The sequence below is a fragment of the Mytilus trossulus genome, chromosome 13 (genome assembly GCF_036588685.1).
Source record: "Mytilus trossulus isolate FHL-02 chromosome 13, PNRI_Mtr1.1.1.hap1, whole genome shotgun sequence".
Taxonomy (NCBI): domain Eukaryota; kingdom Metazoa; phylum Mollusca; class Bivalvia; order Mytilida; family Mytilidae; genus Mytilus; species Mytilus trossulus.
Window position 1 is genome coordinate 44,535,050 of NC_086385.1, and position 15,111 is coordinate 44,550,160.

At 31.3% G+C, this 15,111-nt stretch overlaps 1 protein-coding gene across 2 annotated transcripts in view; it reads left to right on the forward strand.

Annotated features, from left to right (window-relative positions):
• LOC134695450 (twitchin-like) overlaps positions 1–15,111 on the forward strand; it is a 98,286-nt gene that overhangs the window by 39,642 nt on the left and 43,533 nt on the right. The window contains exons 25-27 of one of the 2 annotated variants that reach the window (XM_063556703.1): positions 116–397; positions 1,556–1,858; positions 6,966–6,998. In XM_063556703.1, coding sequence (XP_063412773.1) covers positions 116–397; positions 1,556–1,858; positions 6,966–6,998 — 618 coding nt within the window. The remainder of the gene's footprint in view (positions 1–115; positions 398–1,555; positions 1,859–6,965; positions 6,999–15,111) is intronic. The other variant, XM_063556702.1, reaches the window with a different exon arrangement.

Genomic DNA, 15,111 nt, shown 5'->3' on the forward strand with positions numbered 1-15,111 from the left:
TTATTTTGTGATTATCGTTTTAAAAAAGTGCCACATGTGTTTAAATTGTAATTGTCTGGAGACAGTTACCACTTAGGTAATGTTATACTAAAAACAAAATGATATGAATTTTCAGCAAAGACGCCTATTACTAGACCACAACTGTTTGATGTTGATTCTGACTCTGTCAGGTTGTCATGGCAACCCTATGCAGGAACCATAACTCCAAGGCGATACAGGTTAGAGCTTAGAGAATCCTCAGTACCAGACTGGCGACCAGTGACAACAGATATTTACGGCACTACACACAAAGTGACAGGACTGAAACCTAAACAAGACTATGAGTTCCGTGTTCGTGGAATCACTGAGAAAGGACCGACAGACTATGTATATTCTGTACCTCTACACAGAAGATCAGGTAAGCAGGGAGTTAAAAAATGAAAAACAAAGTCAGAACAAAAATACAGACCTCCCAATTGCTAGACTATTTAGTTATAAAAAAGAAGATGTGGTTATAATTGCCAATGGGTCAACTCTTAACTATAGACCAAATGACACAGAAGTTAACACCTATAGGTCACCATACAGCCTTCAACAATGAGCCCATACTGCATAGTCAGCTATATGAGGCCTCGAAATGACAAACGTATAATCCTTCAAACCAATAAACTAACGGCCTAATTCATGTACAAAAAAAGAACAAAAAATAAATATGTGACTCAGCCACAAAGGACATCCACGGAATTTAATACAGGCTTCTGACTTGTGACAGGCACATACATACAGAATGTGGCAAGTTTAAACATACTAGCAGGATTCAAACCCTACCCTTATCTGGGACAGTGGTATAACAGTACAAAATAAGAATGAACTATAAAAATTAGTTGAAAAAAGCTGAACTTATCAGATGTATACAAATAGAAATACATCTTACAAAATCACAGAGTGGACGTGGCTGAGTACATGTATATCTAAAGAACAAATAGACACTTAGTTCAGATTAGTTTAGTTTAAACATTTTTATTTATAGTGGATTGGGTGAGAGTACTCACAGTTACTGACAGCTAGTTCAACGCCACTAACAAATAATAGAAAATCATACATCTAAGACTTTGCATAAGTGGTATGCAAAATTCCTGGTTAAATTTCAATATGGCCATCAATTATTCAAAATTTACCATTGTGAATTTAACCTCAATGAAATAAAAAAATCTATTTTGAAAACATATTTAAACCAAAAGCAATTAAGAAACAAATGTCACCACTCAGCCAAAAACAATTATAAGCTACAGATTGGCCATTTTTAATTTTGCTTCTGCACACAGATGTAGGTATCAGATATCAGAATGTGAGTTTTATTATTGCGCTAACCCAGTCCAATTATTAGTGTAAAAAAATATTTATAATATTTCTGAATTTTCAGTACTTTCTTAACGCAATATAATTTTTTATGAAGTTTTATAATAAATATAAAAAATCTCAAATTACTGAATTTTGTAAAAATATTCATGGTCGTACCAAAATGCATTGGGATGTATTTACAATGAAATATATTTTGTTCTCTCTGTCGTTGCAGTGATTCCAAGGATGCCACTAGCAGGTGTGGATGTAGTCAATGTTGATGACGATTACGTTGACTTAAGTTGGAAAATGGTTGACATCCCTGCTTACAGTGCTGACGACAAGCCACTCGCTTTCCTGATAGAGGCTCAACAGCTTCCAAGATATGACTGGCTTCCTGTTGCTAGTGGAATATCAGACACGTCATACCGTGTGAAGAACCTACAGCGGAATCAAGATTACAACTTCAGAATCCGTGGAGAATATCCTTCTGGCCTGTCCCAACCCTCCCAACAAGTCCCTGTTTACCGCAGACCAAGTGAGTCCCATGTTTTATCCTCATATATACCTAATCGTAGCCATAGCAGTAATCGTAGCACGACTATAAGTGCACCCACTGTAGCACGATCTAGCCAGAATGTTGCACCACTTAGTACTAACAATCTTAGATCTAAACAGCAAAGTTTCTTAGATAATATACAGAATTTAGATAAGAGAAAGAATGCTTTGCTTCAACAGGTCAGGAAATTTGAAGAAGGGCTGAAAAATTTCGGAAAAGTTGATCGACCACCTCTAAGTCCTAGGTCTAGAAGAGATAAATATGTGGCAGAACAGAACAAGCCTAAAGTAGCTGTAAACAAGAAACCTGACTTTATGAGCACTTTAGAGAAGTTCCGTAAAAAAGAAACCACACCATCGCCAAAAACACCAAAATCAAATATTAGTAGTAGTATGGTAGACTTGACTAGTATAAGAAGGTACTCTGTTGGTACAAAAACATTTGAAAGAACTCCAAGCAGAGAACTTTTTGGTATCAAACCGTTAAAAGATTACTCTGCCGGTACAAAGACATTTGAAAGAACTCCAAGCAGAGAACTTTTTGGTATAAAACCATTAAAAGACTACAAATATGATTCAACCAAACCGTTAAAAGACTACAGATATGATTCACCATACACTAGTGATACACCCAGAAGATCCTCGTCCGAACTTCATCGACCAAGACCAAGCAGTTACACTCTTGATGACATAACATTGAGGTCAAGGATAAGTGATCTTGCTTCAAGCCGAAGAGAAAGTCCGTCTCCTATGAAAAGATATACAGGATCAAGTTCAATGTCAAAGTTCAGGGATCGCAAAATGTACACTAAACGAGAACCAACAGTAACTTATGAGAAGAAGCCAGTACGTAAACCATCACCACCCAAAAAACAGGAAGTACAAAGAAGGTCCTCTTCCTGGCATGGTGACTCTGACATAGGAGAAGCAGACACCTTTAAAAAGACAGACAACAAAGAATTATCACAGAGAAGTCGTTCAGACTCTCGACATAGGTCACTTTCTCAGATTGGTCAAGCAGTCTACCATGATGCAGCTTCAAGGTCATCTAGTATATCAAACAGAAGGTCAGTCAGTAGAGCTCCATCTCTACCTCCTATTGGAATATCATCAGGAATATCCAGCACCATGTCAAAGTTCATGCAGTCAGTCAACCGTAACAGAACAGGAAGTCTCTCAGACTTATCGTCAAGCAATCCACGTAGGAGTTACTCAGTTTCGACAGATATGAAGTTCCACAAACCAGGAGTGGATACCAAATCTAGCTTCAGTTCCAGATCTAGAAGTAGGTCAGTAACAGGAAGATCATCATCGTTCCAGAGAGGTTCCACCCCAGTAATGATGGATAGTATACCAGACACATCCAGACTGTACGTCCCAAAAATCAGAAGTTCGTCAGCTGCATCTGGAAGTTCTGTTCCAACACCTTCCGTCTCAAATAGAGGCTCTATTGCAGAGAGTGGACATATGGGGCGCCCAAGGAGGTCGTCAGTTCTGTCTTCTGATTCTATGCCTAAACCTAAGAAGAATGTAACTTACACAACCTATACCCCAAATACCAAGTGTTTCCGTGATATTCCTGTTCCTATGAGCAGAGGCTCTACACCAGCTCGATCCATTCCTAGAACCCCACCTTCTGCTAGAAGATCTAGTCCATCCAGGGCTACTCCTGCTAGATTTTCATCCCCTGCACGATCCAAAGCATCAAGTCCCGCTCCCTCAGAAACTTACTTTATTGTACGGGATAGAACATCATCTATCGGCAGTAGTGTCGGTACAGGACAAAATATGCCAATCAGAATGAGAACGTCATCTGTTAGTAGTGCTGGGTCAAGCAGAAACCCAATGGTTCCTGGATTTAGACAGAGGAATTCGTCAATCTCTAGTGTTGGGTCAGCTGATGTCATTCGGAAACCCTCAGATGTTTTGCAAAAGGGAACCCCTGCATGGATTAGAGCAACTGTGGACAGATTCAAAAAACATATTGCTTGATCGATTAACTAGACTGATAATATTTGAAATTGACAATCATATTTTTAATGTTAATTCATTTTGAATATGACAAAAGTTAGATAATATATGGCCAATCAAAGGTACAAACTTGTAGTAGTATATGAAAAGGATTGTGTATATCATATAAACCATAAAGAATTACTATGATGTAAGTGAATATGAAGAAGAAAGATCAAATTCATAAATATTATAACTATCATATTGCAAAATAACTATCACCTGGAACACAACAAAAAAAATCATTTGTTAAATGTTATCACAATGTTCAAAAAGATGAAGAGAATATTTTCAATGCCTTTTTTTACTAGCTTTATAGTTTTATACAGCTTTTGATAGCATTTGATACGATCATCAGTTTTCATTCTTTTCTTTCTATTTTTCTTTAATTCAAATATTAGACACATTCAATAAATATCATTCAAACTGAAACAATAGAAAATTGAAATTTGTAGAATCAATCATTTTTTTTATTGAAGTTTATTTAGTAGAAAGAACAATTATTTTACTGAAGAACTGAATATCTGAACTTACTGGAAAATCTTTAGATTTGAAATCAGAGGCATTTATTTAGTAATTTAATGACAAATGTATATATGCATGTAAATTACATTTATGCAGTTGGTGCTATGATATAAAATGTTATGCAAAGTTGGTGCTGTTATATTATACAAGTTATATTTATCATACTTTTTATGTTTCTGTGGTGTTTTTTTTTTCGTGTTTTGTAACTTGTATTTTTGAAAAATAGTCGCATTGAAAAAATCTCATAAGAGGAGATCATTCAAAACCAGATTAAATTTGTTGTTAAATGCAAATGTATTTAATAAAGGATTGTTTTGTCATGACATGAACATTTGATTTGTTTTTTGTAAATCTGAATTATAAATTCGAAAAAGGAGGCCCATTTTCAAATATTTTTTTTAAAGAAATTTGACATATTTGATGCTAAAATAATTAAGGTACAAAAATCAGACCTTGATTTAGTCATGTAAAACACATGAGAGTTTTTTGTATGGGTCTTCTTAGTGAAATTTTACACAAATATCATTTCTGTTTTAAAATTGCTTCAATGGTTTGTTAAAAGTTTTAAAATGGTTGAAGTCCAATCACCAAAGAAGCATGTGTATATTTCAATAAAACAGTTTTTTTCAGGAATGTTTTAATTACATTGGTCATTAAAAAGTGTTTGTAATGTAGGTTGTTTGGAGTTACAATGTATATTTCTTACGAGTGTAATGTGATTTTTAATTTTTTTAATTTTTTTGGTGTGTATATTTATGTGTATTTTGTTAATGATGTGTCCTACGTGTATATTTCATCCTGTTTGTGGTTGTTTAAAGTGTTTGTTATTTCATTGAAATAGGTGGAAACTGTAATTCAAATGCAACTATCAACTCGCATTTTCTGTATTTTTATCTGTTCTTTTAATTAAAATACCTTTAAAAATTTGGCAGTTAAAAAAAAGCTGACCTTGAAATGTCGTTTTATTTTGACTTACAGACTATTTTAGTCTGAGTAAGGACTTACAGGCTAAAAATATTTTTGAATTTTTGAAAAACAGAAAATTTTTGGTATTTGAAAATTGTAAAATAGTTTTGATTTATTTATAAAATTCTTCTATTTTACAGTTAAAAGCTTCCAAGTTGTTTGTTGTCTAACCTTATAGACATATGTAATGTAAACTTTCAGAAATATATGTAAAATCATACTTTTATCATGCTTGAATAAAAAAAGCACTGGCTCAAAATGTTCAACTGCCTTGTTGTTTACTAGTCCTTTAAGAGATTTTGTTTGTATATTTAAGTTTTTTTACCAAATTTATATAATTTTGTAGTGTACAGATTATTATTTATGAATAGATTTATTTATTTCTCCATATTTTTCTTTATAATTTTGTTCAGATCTTACTTTACTTTGTAAGTCTTCGTATTATTCTGATGTGTTTCTTGAACTACAGTAAAACCTTCAATATAGAAATTTGAAACCTTTTGACTCTGAGGAATTTATGGCTTAATTTTGATTGCCTACATCAAAAATACTTTAAAAAATTAGTTAATTGGCATTAAGTAGAAAGAAAAAGATAAATATAGACTTTCGTAATTTGCTTATGCAAGAAAATCTTTTGGAAAAGAGGTGATGTTTTTCAAATTATTAATAGCATATTTTGTAATGAAAAAGTTATTGAACAAGTTTTTATAAGGTTTTGCTGTAGAGAAGTGATGAGTAGATTTTAAAATTAATAAAAGTTGTAAATGGATGTTTATAAGTAGTTATACTAAGTTTCTGAGATAAAACATCAAAAGATGTTAATTCTGAAAATCTTTTGACTGTTATGAATACATTATTTAGCCAACTGTGTAAATTACGCAACAAGGATATACAGATAAATGCTGAATTCAAGAAGAATTTGATGATGTTCGAAAAAAAACAATACTAATTGGAAAAAAGCAAGAAAGGTGATTTTTTTAGGAAAAGATTTAAGAAGCATGGCAATGTTATACTAAATACTGTGATAATGTTTAAATTTAAAAAATGATGATGCAAAAAAATTTATGAGTATGAGTAAAATGTTGTTAAAAAAAGTGATTTATTAATTTTTTGTTAAATAATTACCTTTGCACGAGAATGAACTTAAACTCTGTGATACTAATATTATATTAAAAAATGGTGCTTTTTATCTATCCTGTTATTTTTACTTGTTATTTTTGTCCTATGTAATTTTTTGTTAAAAATGTCTGTACTTAACTTCTTACTATGCAAATAAGTATTTGGAATGCAATAATGTTCATATATATATATCTTATAAATAGACGAATCTAGTTTGCAAAATTATCAGTGTGGCAATAGATTGTTTGAAATAAGTAAATGCAATTTTAGTTTAAATTTGCAATATGTGCGATGCAGTATAGTTTTGTTTGCAATAAGTCTGGGAATAGTGCAATATGTTTCGTGTGTGATAACATTCAGTACAAATAGAATTGTTTGCAATTATACAATTATAGCTTTGTTTGCAATAAAAGTTGAACCCCAATTGTTGTTTTCTTAATGTTTTAATATATATCTCCATCTTTCAGGTGTTTATTTACAACTGCTGGCAGACTTAAATGGTAAAACATTTGTTCGATCATGAATTCCTGTTACAATGGCTTCTAAGTTAAAAAAAAATAATTTCTTTACTCTTTGTATTCAAGCTTATTTTTATTCAGTATTAGATTTTTTGGGATCTGGAAAACTAAATTCTAAATCATAGCAAGAGATTATAATATTAAATGGAGTGTTGACAATTTGATTTAAAATAAGCTTGAATATATTTAAGCTAACAATTTGCTATAGAAAATCACTTTCCTGATAATGTCTCTGATCTATCGTCCATTCCCTACAAAGATAGGACCACCTTTGGAAATTTTGTTTATGTCTAATATGGAGAATCTCACCTTTTTTTTTAAGAATAGAGATTCAAAATAGTGAATCCTGCAGTCTTTCTAAAAAAAAAACAGTTACCAAAATTTATTGAAATCAAATTTGCAAATCTATTTAACTCTTAAATTATGCCTTTTCAAATAAAGAAGACAAAATTATTTTGGATAGAAACAGACAAAAAAATAAATAAGGAACAAGTATATTTAAAAAAAAAGGTACACATCATTTTGGCCTTTAGAATGCTTTTTACAATACAGATGTCCTCTCCTTTGTAATATTTCTCCAATCTTTATTATGCAGGAAAGTGATTTTCTTCAATTGAAAGTATGACTATTTCAAAGCAGAAAGTAATAAAAATTGAGAAGGGGAAATACCTCTGTATATCAACTTTGAAATAGCCATATGCAATGAGTTGGATACCTATTAAGTTGTTTAATACATGACAAGTTTCTGTTTATGACTTACTTTTACAAGCATAATGAAATGATGCAAGAATTGCAGGAGGCATGTAATTCTATTCTTCCTTTTCTCTCATTTTCAATTTCTCCTCATTTTTCATATGAGCATGATTTTTTAATGAAATAGTTTACAATTTCTCATAGCCTAACAATAACGATCAATCCTAATACTGAATATTTCTACCTTATTCCTCAGTTTTTTTAAACTTCATATTTCCAAAATTTCCTGAAATATTACCTGTTTTAACATAATTTTAAATTAACTATATTTTTACTTTCCCTCTGGTGTACCCCTTGAATTAATTTAAAAAAATACATCATTCACTAATATTTCTGTTTTCAATTTTAATATGATTTGTAGTAAATAATGAAGTTTAAAAATCTTGCAAATGAATTAATTAATTTCTGTATAATAATCTTTTATTTTTTCTGATTTTTTTAAGATGTTTTTGTCTTCATAATTTTTTTTTTTTCATCATTACATATATCTTTTATTACTATTCTTTATTTAATTTAAGAAGGATAAGATATGAATGAAATTACCAAGTTAGGTATATTTAGCAAAGAGTATAATCATGGGTGATAAATGTAGCAATTTAGGTTCATCAAGGGGAGATAATTTAGCAATTGAGTTGATCATGGGGAGATAATTTATGTAAATTTTGTTCACAGTATCAAAAAAATGTTAGATAATGTCTATTAAATTAAAGTATTACAAAAAGAAATCCTACCTTTTAAGCTGATGATTGTGTTCTCCCCTTCTTTGCCTCTGTAAAGGTAGATAATGGGTAAATGTTGCCTTCTTCCTTCTTTCTTCTATCATTTCATCATATTTGTACATTTGAATTAATATAATAATGTTCTATTCTTTAAGCTAACGAAGGACCTTGACAGCACTTTTGTTGGTTATGTTTTAAGTAGTTCTTTATTAATTTGTTACATTTGTTTACATTTTCTATACTTTTCACTAAACCCAACACATGAAATTCTGTGTATTTTATTCTTTATATTTTCTATGGTTTGATATTAATATTAAGATAGCTGAATATTCATGAAGAGTATGGATAAAGAATAAGCAAGTTTTCTTAGACTTGTATGACAATATTCATGATCCTGTCCTTCAGAAGGAGCCATTTAGTAATGTGTATGGTTGTCAGTCTAACTTACGCCCATAAGGACACTTCATGGATGTGTAATACATGTAATGTAATTTTGATATGAAGGACTTTAACAAAATAATTTAAGACAAATGGTTGTTTCTGAGGTTTTACATTCTTTGTTTAAGACATAGCCTAGAAAGTTACTGTAAATTCAGAAATTATTACGTGCATTTATTATTGCGATTTTGTCATTTTAGACTTAAATGCAATTTTAATTTTTACGATTTTGAGAAAAATCCTGTGAAATTCATTTAAATATTTCAAAATGCGAGTTTAAATTACTGCCTTTACAACTCAGTTGCAATTTTCACCATAATAAAAACCTCGCATCAATTTCTGAATTTACAGTATACCGTATAGCGGGTTATTTTCGCGGGGTGCAAACTTTCGCTTATTTTCGCGGATAGAACAAAATCGCCAAAATAAGTTCCGCCAAATTAAAGGTGTACATACAAAAGTATGAATACAAGTTTTTAATCCGCCAAAATAATAACCGCCAAAATATTTCGTATACCTTGTTCAATGAAAATCGTGAAATTTTACACCTGCGAAAATAACCCGCTATACGGTATAAAAGCTTATAAAACTATGTTCATTCCAGTAAAGACCTGAATGAACCAGAAAATTAAAATCTATACAGAAATGAGGAGATGTTAGATGATAACCAATGAGACAAATATCCACCAGGGTTTAAGAGACTAGAATTTAAACAATTTAAGGTCACTTTACAGCCTACAACAACCATCTTTAAAATTTCATTACTATGAAAATCCTGCAAGAAAATAAAAATGTCTTGATTTGTTTGCCAAGAAAGATTCCCAAATCAAGACCGAGGTATTGTTTTTCTGGTTGCAAAAGTGTAAAATAAAATATTTTATTCAATCTTCACTTACAACTAATGGTTAACCAAATTTGTGTGTTTTCAGAACTTGTTGGCATCATTTTCATATTTCATTGATATTGCTTTTAAGTGTCTTGGATTAGGTCTGTATCTCTTATATAGTACATTTTAGGTTACAATATTTTGTATTTTATTTTTTGATACTAGTAGGTGCATTGTCTTTTTTTAACTGATGCCGGCCGTATTGTAAATTTCATTGAAAAACCCAGCGTATATCTTGTTTACAACGAGAAATCTGTGAGGTTATGATAGCTTAACTTATAACAAAACAGCGATAATTTTCCACGTCTATTTTTTTATTGACAAGTCCGACATCAAATATCAATTCATAGCTTTGGATCCACATACAATCATTTTATGATAGACAATTAAAAGAGACAATATGCAAATTTCAGAAATTTTGTTCTGTCAACTGTTGTTTTTGTGGTAAAGTTCAAGTAAAATCCATAAAAAGCATTTGAATTTGTAGGGTATAATTGTAGTGTAAGCGAATAACATACTTCTAATAATCCATATTGCTGAGTAATTGTAGGGAATCATAAAATCATGAAGATAGGCATTGTTACAGCATTAGCTTAATTATTGCCATTTAGAGAACCTTGCAGTTTTAAAAGAGGGAAGTTGACTGCCATCACTTCTTGTCTGTATTTTATGTGATTTTTATGCCCCACCTACGATTTTATTTCCAAAGTAAAGTTCTGACCCCAATTTTCACGGTCCACTGAACACAGAAAATGATAGTGCGAGTGGTGCATCCGTGTACTATGGACACATTCTTGTTTTTTGTGAAATAACTATCCACCATAATCTTAAGGACAAGGCTGTTTACAAATATAATTCTCACTGTAAGGCCAGCAACAACGAGCAAAATCCATATCAAAGAATAATCTATAAAGGACCCTGGTTGACCAACATTTGGCAATTTTCTGCAAGTAGTTTATTCATAACAATATGTTTTATATGTATAACTTGGTAAAGAAACAAATAAGATATTGGATTTAAAAAGTTGCTAGATATTAGCCAATATTACATGCTTGACATTTAAGGAGCATGTATGGTAAGGGCCATAATTAAATCCATGTTGAAGTCCCCTATAGTTATATCCTCATCACTAGGTCTCTGGTGGATATTTGTCTCATTTGCATTCATGCAACAAATCTTTCATTTATTTATAGAGTATTTTAATACTTTGTAAGGAATTGGTGAATGGAGTCAATATCGTTTAGGTATAAATGATGGTTTTATGATAAGGTTATTCCTTTACCATTCTATTCAAAAGAAGAATTGATTATACTAATCCATCTTAAATTTAATTAGACTGGAATTATGTTTACTTTTATATTCATTGGTTTGCTCATAATGTAGATTTTCCACATTGACCACTTCAAGCCACCCAATTAATCATTTAGTTACGATGCTGTAGCAGTAAAATACCGTGCAAAATAATGACCTTGACAGGTGAAATTCTGGATGACCTTAACAGGTTTCATTACAAAATAAATTCAGTTGAGTTCTGTTCCATGAATACTTTCAGGACATTAAACAACCAAAAATCAATCAATCTATTGAATGACAAATAAAAACCTGTTTAACAACCACCAAATTCTTTATGGACATATCCTAAGTCAGGAGCAGCTATCTTTGTTAGATCTCTGTCATAAATTGTTTCTAGTTAATTGTTTTGGCATAAATCAGGCTGTTTATTTCTAATTTTTTTTTTACAATTGTCATGGTGTTGCCTTTTACAGCTGCTAGACCAGACATATGGGTTTTACTCATTGTTGAAAGCCATATGGTGTCATATAGTTGCTTGTGTCCACATTATTTGGATTCTGGTTGATAATTGTCTCATTTGCAATCATACCACATCTGTTTTTGTTTTTATATATTCAATCTTTGATCATGCTTCTGAAAGTTTATCTTGATATTGAAACTTAGAAATTTATTAGCTGACAATTTAATTTGGAATTCCCAACAGAAGACAACACACAAATAAACATACTGTACACTACGCATATCACACAATACTACATATTTTAAGTTGATAAAAATTACATGATACATGTGCAATTGTATTCCTCACATTTGTTATGAGAAATAGGACAACTATATTTTGTATCATGATATGGGATCCTCACACATAAGTCTACATCTCTGTTAGACAAGATTTACCTGACCTCAACCTCATTTCATAGGACATTAATAATGACAAACATAAGTCATGTCTGCCAACTGTCACTATTTGCGGGGGATTTCCCCCATGGAGGTTCCCAAATTGAAATTTTGAAAGAGCAATTTTGTTCACAATTTAAACAAAACAATTAATTTCACAACGACTTGAGGCTTTTAAAACTATGGATAAACCAAAAAACAACATTAAAATGTATTTGCAGGCCCCCTTGAAGGTTTTTTAGCACTATGACAGCCATCTTGCACACAAAACCCCCATAGGCATTTTGAAAAGTTGGCAGGCATGAATTAAGTTTTTGTGGTAAAGTATATCACAGACACTTTATTAAGCAATAGGTCAACGTTATTTGGTGTGTGGAATGATTGCAAGGTGTACTGTCTGACTGGCAGGTTTTCTATGACCTTGATCTCATTTTCAAGGTCCATTGGTCAATATTAAGTTTCTGTCTGTTGGTCTGTTTCACAAAAACTATAAGGATCTATAAGTAATAGATCGGCTTTAAATATTTGTAAGGTGCACATGTCTGTTTGTCAGGTTCAGTCTAACAATGACCCTTTTTTAAATTGATCATTTGCCAATTGGATGGAAAATTTGAACTAAAATAAACTATGGTCACTATATCAAATATTGAAAAATCAGTGATGCAGTTAAAAAATTATTCTTCTGTTTTAATTTGATCAAATTTGCATGGAAACCTTTGAGTTTTATTTTCAATCACTTTGTTGATACTTAAAACTTTTGGAACTGGACAAAAATTTGACGTAAACCACTCTGAGAAAAATAAGCAGTTTTCGATAAAGGAATGCAAAGAAAAAGATTGTATTGTTTCAAAAAAGTGTCCACAGGGGCTTTAAATATTATGTGCTGCTTTGTTTTAGGCACTCAGTATATATATTTGTAAAAAACAAACTGATAAGACACAAGACTACTTCATTATATTTAGCAATTGTTTGATATTTGCTGATATAGCAATTTTTGGCATTGACTCAGTTATTTGCAAAGAACATGCTCATCTACATCTGACCAATAATGTTACACAAAAGATCAACATAACAACAGACTTACAGTCCTGACCTTGACTTATTAATCAGGATTAATTAGAGATTATCAGTATAACTATGGTCAGTTAACACCTAAACATCTGTTAATGATATGACATTTGTCCATAACATCATGTGTGTATAGGTTTGGTGCAGGGCTATTTCTGTCCAGTTTTTTGCATCCTTTTGAAATGTTTATACAGCATTGGACTTAGTTTATTAACCAGGTAAATTATTTTGACAGCAAGATATTTGACCTTGAATTTAAATAAGTGCAATTATTTTTATAATTTAGATACCATCAACAATTTTAACTGGTGAGGGTACTCAAAATAAAAAAGTGTGATACTTTTCATGGATGATTTATTTGTTTGATTTTCTTTTTGATAAAAAGCTTTAATCTGTTAGTGTACCATAACTTTACAAAATTGAGAAAAAACATATCAATTGTATACTTTAAACCAACTAAAATATTTTCGCGGATACTTTATTTCGCATTTTACCCTTTCTTGACCACTTCACGGCTATTTAATTTCGCGATTATCTGATTTACTTGATGAAGTTTATTAAGGAAAATCAAGGATTGAATATTTGCAATGATTTATATTCGCGTTATTTTTTGCTCGCAAAATTCACGAAAATAAACCGCTCGCGATAATAAGTTGGTTTACAGTATTCCAATTTGATGCATGTTTTCTTATTATCTTGGAAACTATGATGGATATGAATAAAGAGAAAAAGATCTACAGAGTGAAAATGGTTATTCCATTCCATAACAAAAGTTATTGCTCCTAAATAATGATAATTTTACACGTGTTTATATTGTCTCTTTTTTATGGGGGATGGGAATTAAGAGTTTTGATTACAAATTTTCTTCTCTAATTTCACATCCAGTTATTCTACCCTCATTTATTTCTCCTCATGTGATTAACAGACAAGATGAGACATACAGATAATTAGATATCAGCATGGGAAGTTTTCCCTTTGTCTACTGTGATGATTATATTAACATACCCTACATATATTGACATTCTTTTATGACAGGAAGATATATTATCTTAGATTTTTTTTCATGGTGGTTCAGAAGCATTACCAAATGCTCTGGTTTATTACACAATTTTGCCTTGAAACATAATCTGTAATTCTGTCATTGTCAGGTAGACATATTATCTTGGGTTTTTTTCATGGTGGTTTCGGCATGTTTAGAAGCAATCCAAAACTGCTCCAGTTACCTTACACCATTTTACCTTGAAAACATGATCTGCAAATTTTGGAAGAAACATTATTATTTCCTTAGAAGTTTTCAGATGCAAGTTACCCTATCTTTATTTGTGTTGTCTCCTCATGCCTTAAACAAACAAGATTTAACACAATAAGTATTGTCTTTCTTATGATGTAATGTTACATTTTGCATATTTAGGGTGGTTGCATTTCCGTCTCTTTTTCAGACTTTACAACTTGGAATCATTATTGACAGTTGACCTAGTGTTATTTGTATGTTTCTCCTCATGGGCTAAACAAACAAGATTGATCACAAATATTGTCTCTTTTACTTTGTAATGTTATGTTTGGTATTTTTAGGGGCGTTGAATTCCCCCTCTCTGATGCAGACTTTATTTCTTATACAACTTGGAAGAGCTCTGCTTACACATCATGATATGCCCTGTAGATATTTGGTTTCTATAATTTGAATATTTCATGTGAGATTTTATGTTTAATCATCATGGTTAACCATGTGACTTTGAGCTGACATTTGTCTTTTCTTTGCTTATGGTTTAATTTTTAAAGCAGTTTTACTTGGAGGTCATCCTCTGAATTAAATTGACAGGCAAGAAATTTAATTTTGACAGAGTTAAATTGTTTTTTGGAAGATTTGATAGTCGTCTCAAATTCCTAATGTTTCAATTGTCTTAAAATATTCTTTCAAATTTAGGCATAAGTCCTTCAAGACAGCTCTTGTGTATATATACATTGTGATTATTTAAATAAAAAACATTCTGACACCAAAACCAAGAAAGCAAAAGTAATGCTAGCTAAATATTATCTTTAA